The sequence below is a fragment of the Brachycentrus maculatus genome, unplaced genomic scaffold, assembly GCF_059751285.1.
Source record: "Brachycentrus maculatus isolate JH-2025_06_01 unplaced genomic scaffold, ASM5975128v1 h1tg000258l, whole genome shotgun sequence".
Classification (NCBI taxonomy): Eukaryota; Metazoa; Arthropoda; class Insecta; order Trichoptera; family Brachycentridae; genus Brachycentrus; species Brachycentrus maculatus.
Window position 1 is genome coordinate 1,215,118 of NW_028281009.1, and position 7,431 is coordinate 1,222,548.

Genomic DNA, 7,431 nt, shown 5'->3' on the forward strand with positions numbered 1-7,431 from the left:
TCAGACTGATTTAGACCATTTCCAATGTTTACTTGTTTTTTAGTTTTAAATATTTTAAGGCTACTTAATATAATTCTTTTCGTGTTCTTCTAGGTAAGAACTTAAGAGTAAACGGGGTAGGTATATTTAAAATTATTTTCAACTTATTTATTTTTACCATGTTCGCTCCTTAGGTGAAGCATATGGCCAATACGAGCCGTCTTCAAGTCACTTTGTCACATGCCATCTCCTTGGCCTCCTCTCAGGTCAGTCCGGAATCTCAAAGTTCCGCTGAGTATAGTCGATGAATGATCGTCAGCGGCCTTGCAAGGTGCCGGAATCCACGGGGTTGGAAGAAGAGACATGAGGGGTTTATGCTCTCAAGTGACATTCTGAAAATTTGTCCCAACCATGTCCACCTTCTCCTCTTCAGGACTTCCAGCATGAGGTTTTGTCGGATTTTTCTCCTCACATCCTCATTCCTGACGAAAATTTAAAAGTACAAAAAAAACATACCACATAATGCAAGACTACGGTGGCACAATGCAGATGTTGTAAAATATTACTATGTATTACGCACTAAAATACTTATTTTTATGAATAAAATTTGAAAACTTTAAAAAATATATATTACTGACAAAACTTATAAATACCTACCAAATATTAAAATGAAATGCGACATGGTAGACACTAATACTTTAAATTATATTAGACAAATTGTCAGGGCTAAATCTACCATGGGGGTTGTTGGAACAGGAAAACCAGGCGTGAATGTGAAGAAGGTAGCTTTCATATTTTTCATTACCTTGACGTGCTGAAACCACGTTTATCCTTTCAGGCTGGCTAAAAAAATCAATCGTCAATCCATTTAATTAATGAGTCTTAGGTAAATTTGTTTTCTGTGCGCGCAAATATTTTTTATGGCTCCGACCTTTTATAATTTACCTGTCGTAAAACTAAAATGTATTTAAAAGGTTTGAATCATAAAAAACTGTCGCCAACCCACTGGCCTTTGTAAAGGGATTATTTCCCGGTGGTCTTTATTATTATTATACTAAGAGCATTCTTCATTATATTATAAATAAAATTAAGTTTGCTAATTGAAATGTCTAGACGTTGAAAATTTTGGGGGTGGATACAAGCGCACCGTCAGCCAATGAAAAATGGTTTCGAGGGCGTGATCTTCAAGGAGAGAAACCGAATATAACGGGAAGAAATCAGTGGGATCGAACACTTGGAAGCCGGGACTTGGAAGTCGGGGACTTGGAAGCCGGCAGTTGGTCGGAATAGCGACTTGGAAGCCAACAATTGGAAGGATCAGTTGGAGGGAGTAAGTCGTAAGAGGAGATCGACCAGTTGGACGGCTGGTCAGTCAGAAGACACAGAGAAGAAGAAGAGTTGGAAGAAGCATTCGGGAAATAAGAGGAAATCAGTTGGAAGGGGCATTCGGGAAATCAGTGGGATCGAGGAGTTGGAAGGAGCAGTCGAGAGAGATCAGGGGGATCGAGCAGTCGGGAGAAATCAGTTAGAAGGAGCATACCTACACCAGGTTTTAAGACTTAAACGAGGAGAAGAGCGGGAGCTCTACGCAGGGAGAAAGAAGATAAAAAAAGGGAGTTACTCATCCGGAGTATCAAAAGCAAACCCACGCCGGGTCATAAGCCTCAAATTAAGAGCTGAAGCTCTACTAGGAGAAGAAGAAGATAAGAAGCAAGAATCATCGCACGGCGGCCCGTCATAAGAAGAACCTCATCCCAGCATCCAACGGCGCAGCTTTTTCACAAAGGATCACGGCCACCCCAGCATCATGGCGCATCTTTTCCACCAAAGGTTAGAATAAGTTTAATTTAAGATAGGATTAATTAATTTTAAGCTAATTTAAGATAGCAAATTTAAGATTAGTTTAAGTTAAAGTCGCTTTCGTATAATTTTGATATTTTTAATTAAATTAATTTAAGTATATTTTTTGTGCTGAATTTTCTTTCATCTCCCTACCCCTCCTTCTAATATTCCCAAGGTATATCAGCTTGATAAGGTGGGCGACGTCAACCTATTCTCACCAAAGTAAGATTTCACGATAGGAAAATCTCTAGATGTCCTTTATTTTTATGGCTGTTAGTTGGCTTCATCAGTATAATTTTCAATGAAAATCTTACACCCCTCTATTCACAACAGAAATTTCAAAGCGAAAGTCTTGAAAAATGGTTGCTAGAATTTTCTCAATAAATAAATTTCTCCATAACTTTTGTTTGGGTTGTTGACTGTGATAATTTTTTTCCTTCCCTCTGCTAATGCATTTTAGTTAGACGAGCTTGATACTTATCCTTTATGGAAGTACGTTTACCAGAGTTCTCTTTTCCACTTTTTTGATATTATCTAATTTCTGCTAAATTGTCCTATTTCTCATACTAGACTCATAGATGTCCAAGAACTTTGTACAAGTTCAACTCGCATGCGAGTTTTACATTTCGCTCACTCCTTTCAAGAACGTCATAAATCAAAAATCGTCAATTTTCAGTTGTGCATGTTTTCGGAATGCCCAGAAAATGTACTATATCCCAGCAAAAGAGGCATAATTTTAACTTAATATTTACCCGCTACAGGGCAAATAGCGTTGTTTTTACATTTTGAAGAAAAGGTATTGTTTGATTATTTTTTTTAAATATACTAAATATTTTTCAAATGGAGAAAAAACCTTCAGGTTTTACCTAAAAAGATCTGTTGCACAGTAAAAAGTTTAACATGTGGCTTGATATTTATTTTTAATACATTGTATTATATTTTTAAACTTTAAAAACTTTCTCCTGAAAAATCAAGTTTTTTGATTTATGATGTTCTTGAAAGGAGTGAGCGATTTGTGAACCATAAACAAGTATAAATCAATATGGCATGCCATGCATAAAATTGAATTGATTTACAGCCCCCTATAATATATATACATATAATAGTAATCCTTATGAATATAATAGTAATCCTTATGAAAACATTACAGTGAAATTCTGTTGTTTCCACACATAAGTCAATCTTGCCAGTAATCTTGGAAGGCTTCGAGCTTTCTCTAGTGTGAAACGCAGCCTTCTCATTTCACATGGCCTGTTGTATTCTTCATATCATGAACAACAAATTTATTATAAATAAATAGGCGAAGAGTTTTGTATTAAAAATCCATTTATTGATCAAAATTACAAATGTTTCAGAGTAATAAAATAATATTTATGACAATGTCAAAACAGAAAAATTTGGCAAATTCATTGCATATTAGATAGCAACATAAGAGGATAACTCCTTTATTTCACCCAGAATATATTTCTGGATATGTTCATGCTTACTTACTGAACAGCGTGCTATTCTTAGTATGCAACATGTATTTAACTAAATAAATGACTGCAACAATCATTTTATTTTTCTGAATTCAAGATTGGCGTATTCACATCATAAAAAATCTTTTCCTAACAAAAGCGAGATAATGAAACACTATATTGTGATCACATAAATTGCCAGACATTATTCTTAATGAGTGTTCTGTATCTTAAATACAATTAATATAACACATGACAGGAATGGGATAGGATTCGGGAAAGGGGATGGTCCCTCAAATCAGAAATGTGTTTATGTAAAAATAAACTGTACCAATGTCTGATAAATGATTATCAACGTAATGAAAATAAAACGAATGCGTTATCATCGAGTAACTAGCAAATGGCGAGGAGTGAGGGCGAGGGTGAGGGGTGAGGGACTAGTCCCCGTTGGTGGCGGGAGCGGGCTGGGTGGAGGGGGAGGCGGTGCGCGAGCGGGTGCGGCGCGGGGTGCGCGAGCGGCGCGGGGAACGCGAGCGCGAGCGGGACACGGTGCGGCTGCGGGTCCTGCGGGAGCGGGAACGTGAGCGAGAACGCGACCGCGACTTGGAGCGGGACCTGAAACACCAAACACCACCAATCAAAACACTGCAAACCAAATATTCACACTTCTAAACAATGATACATTGTACTACAAGTTACCCATAACATATTTTTTAAATATACATACACATGTATATATATAATAAAATCTACTTTTTGCGAGTACACTGAGAATAAACTCAGACTTAAAAATACAGCATATAAATTGAAAGAGGTAATTTTCTATCTGAAACTTAATAATTAATATAGCAGTAAGGTTATTGTTAAATAATGAGATTCCATTCCGATATAGCATATTAAGTCATATTCCATATATTATGTATGGAGATTTAGGTCCGATTAAAGGAAAGAGTTTTCTATATACAAGTTACAGTATGGAGAATGCAGAATCGCAGCGCCGTGTTCGCATATTGTGTTCCCGGTGGCGGCACAACTGTGCGATGATACTAGGAGTCACGTCGCAGTAGTGATAAACTCGGAGGTACTAATGTAATGTAGACTAAGATAGAAACTGAAAAGTGACATTAGTAAAAATGTTGTATTTTGTAAACGTACATAACTCACGTAAATGTGCGCGTCTCATAAATGGAAAGATGGGCGATCGTGAGCGGACGGAGAAGAGGAGCTAACGTGGGCTGAAGGAAGTCGCAGAGCTATATCTGTTTCTCCGCTTACTCTCACACTGACAGTGGCCGGGTAGAGAAGAAAGGGAATACTCTCCTAGGAGCGCAGAGAAGCTACGAGGCTCAACTACCGGCCAGTATAAGCACTGATACAGTGGGTAACAATAACCTATAAAACATAGCAGCACCAATGTAAGTTATATTCTATTCCGTACCACACTTATTAATACTAGGACAGCCAGCGCTTTCACTCTTCGCCTGACATTCTCAAGCTACAGTAAACTCTCAACAGATTGCTGAGCAAACAGAGCTAGTTTAGGGAACAACAATGTGTAATTAATTCTACCGATACGAGTGCTGTTCACACGACACAGGGTGCGCGTAATCACTCGTAATCGGGTACTTGAATTTAAATATTTAATGATGGGAGATCTTAATGTATCAATTTTATAGCCACATTATTAAACAAATCTTATACTTAAATAATACAGCATATTTAACACTTTTATCAACATAGCATGTTTAATAAGAAAAATGGAGTTAAATTTCCAAAAAACCCATTTTTGAGATTTTTCAATATAAAATATATCATCATATCAGCAGTGCAAGGTAATTTTAAAAAGGATCTAAAATGATAAATATTCAGGAGAGGCAAATCAGTGTCACTACCAGATTTAGAATGCAAAAATGATTGAAAATGATAATAATGTTCAATAATTTTACGTATACTTCCTAAAATCTATTGAGTGAATTATTTTGTTCACTTGTCTCTCTTGACCATTAGACGTTTCGGTATTTTGATTCTTTACCTTGCACTTACAGATCTAATGTTTAAGGTTTTATAAAAATAAGTATTTACATTTATTATTATCATTTATAATAATATATATGAAAGAAATGTAGCTTAAAAATTTCTTTACAGATGGCTATATTTCCATCGGATTAATATCATCATACATTTGCTGGTATTCATATTGTCAACCGGAAAAAATTAAAACGTTTACTAATGTTGAAACCATCCGCAAATATAATATTTCATATAGCAATATGTATTTGTTAATTCTTGAACACTCTTCAACAGCATTTAATTTGTAAAGATTTATTTGATAATCGGGCTCCCTGATAATCCATGTATGCTATCCATACAAGGAGTGGTAAAGAGATAAGGTGGGGGGAAGAATTGGCATCAGTTCAAATTTAGTAGTTGTATACCTCCTGCGGCCACCGCGCCGATTGAGGCGGGAGCAGTCACGCGCATAGTGACCACGGTCGCCACACTCATAGCAGCGGTCCTCCGGGTGGAAGGGACGCGCGGAGCGGGAGGAGCGCGGTGGCGGGCCCCGGAAGCCGCGGCCGCCACCCCCCCCGCCGCCACCACTCTTGCCGTTGGACATCTCTACGCGCGCTCGCCGCCCGCAGATTGTCCGCCCGTCGAGACCCCTCACCTGATGTAATACAGAGAACACTAACACATAAAAACGCATCGATTTCTTACAAAAAAACCTGAAAGCAGCCGAAATTATGGTAAATTTCAATATAAAAAAAATTGGGTTCTACTGCCAGCGGATAGGACAAAGATGGCCTCTGAAAATGTTTTATCCGAATAAAATTTACGAGCTACTGGAATGAGCATGTAAACAGAATGTCAGAAGACAAACTTTCAAGTATTGCCCTTCAAGGAAACCCTGAAGGATGTTGACCCCCCTAAAGGTGCAGAGAGCAACAGGCAGCGGCACAGACATATTTCTAGGATCTATAAAAAGATGAAGAAGAGAATTTGTGATGCTGCAGACTTGCGCCTGCTTGCCTTCCTTATTGAAAATATCTCCCTTTCATTGAGGATTCTCATATACGCCGCAAATTTACTCTATGGGATCAGGCCATGAGGATTGAGGCTGTCAAAAAATTTATAAGGAAATTCGTCCAAAACTCGCCGCTGCGTAGCGCTTTTAAAAAATTTTCAAGTAGTTTCTTGGCTACTACACAAATTAGCAAATACGTATAAAAAAGAAGAGAGAAACGTGTTTGTCCCATTTGCGGTATTACAAACTTATTACATGTCAATTCAATGGACCGGCAATAAATCACGAATATTGCTACTCGCAATGTTTTGTTCGACATTCAGTGTCAATTTAGAGGACGCCGGTTTTACCGAGTGCATGATTTTTAGACCAAATGAGGGCATGATTATGAGAACATCCACGAAACTCACCGCATCTTCGGCATCTCTAGCGTCTTCAAACTCTACGAATGCAAACCCGGGAGGATTTCGTGCAACCCAAACGTTCCTCAGCGGACCATAATAACTGAAGGCGTCTTCTAATTCAGGTTTGCTAGCGTTGTTTCCCAAATCTCCTACGTACAACTTGCATTCTGACCCGTATCGGGCCATTAGGCTGAAAATAAGAATATAGATTAGTTTACACGTTAGTCAATTCACCAAACGCTTACGAAAAATTTGCCGAGATTAGTCGAAAATGGCGACAACTCTGCGAATCTTCCGAAGATCGGCGACTTCGCAAGGTAAAAATACACATCAATACGAGAATTAGATGGGATAATAATGTTATATATTAATACCTAATTAATTTAGAATTTATTTAACGTACTTTATTACGGTCTCCTTTGTAAAATCACAATAATCAAGAAAACATGCGCGACATCGAATATCAGAAACCAAAGCCAATAAAACAGTGAGCGAGCCCAAAAGCAACCACAGAAGCCGACATAAAGCCGCCACAAACAATAAACATGCAATTTATAATTTTCTATTTGTTGCCAGATCATAAAAATTGAATCAGAAATAACCATAAACAATTTATTGAACAGTTTTCAAATTTAACCCTTAGTCGTTCAATTTTAAAGACTATTTTCTTCTAAACAATTGCTGCAATTATTTTTAGTTATTTTCTCAGTTTAACTAAAGCCGT

The 7,431-nt window shown here is 37.6% G+C and overlaps 1 protein-coding gene across 2 annotated transcripts; it reads right to left on the reverse strand.

Annotated features, from left to right (window-relative positions):
* Nucleotides 1-3,129: 3,129 nt before the first annotated feature.
* On the reverse strand, nt 3,130-7,196 carry LOC148305955 (serine/arginine-rich splicing factor 7-like). Of its 2 annotated transcripts, none has more exons than XM_088265847.1 (4): nt 7,111-7,196; nt 6,714-6,897; nt 5,714-5,946; nt 3,130-3,893 (listed from the first exon to the last, which is right to left on the reverse strand). In XM_088265847.1, exons 2-4 carry the CDS (start codon nt 6,891-6,893, stop codon nt 3,716-3,718), a joined length of 591 nt encoding a protein of 196 aa, XP_088121973.1. In that variant the 5' UTR covers nt 6,894-6,897; nt 7,111-7,196; the 3' UTR covers nt 3,130-3,715. The 2 variants fall into 2 exon arrangements, with proteins under 2 accessions (XP_088121973.1, XP_088121974.1); XM_088265848.1 differs by having other exon boundaries at nt 7,082-7,196.
* Nucleotides 7,197-7,431: the final 235 nt, after the last annotated feature.

Bases quoted from the DNA above. Each gene is read 5' to 3' on its own strand.
- LOC148305955 (XM_088265847.1), bottom strand. From the start codon at position 6,893: ATGGCCCGATACGGGTCAGAATGCAAGTTGTACGTAGGAGATTTGGGA. The intron at 5,947-6,713 runs GTGAGTTTCGTG...GTATTACATCAG, and splicing joins CTAGAGATGCCGAAGATGCG to GTGAGGGGTCTCGACGGGCG. The intron at 3,894-5,713 runs GTATACAACTAC...TTGGTGTTTCAG, and splicing joins CGGCGCGGTGGCCGCAGGAG to GTCCCGCTCCAAGTCGCGGT.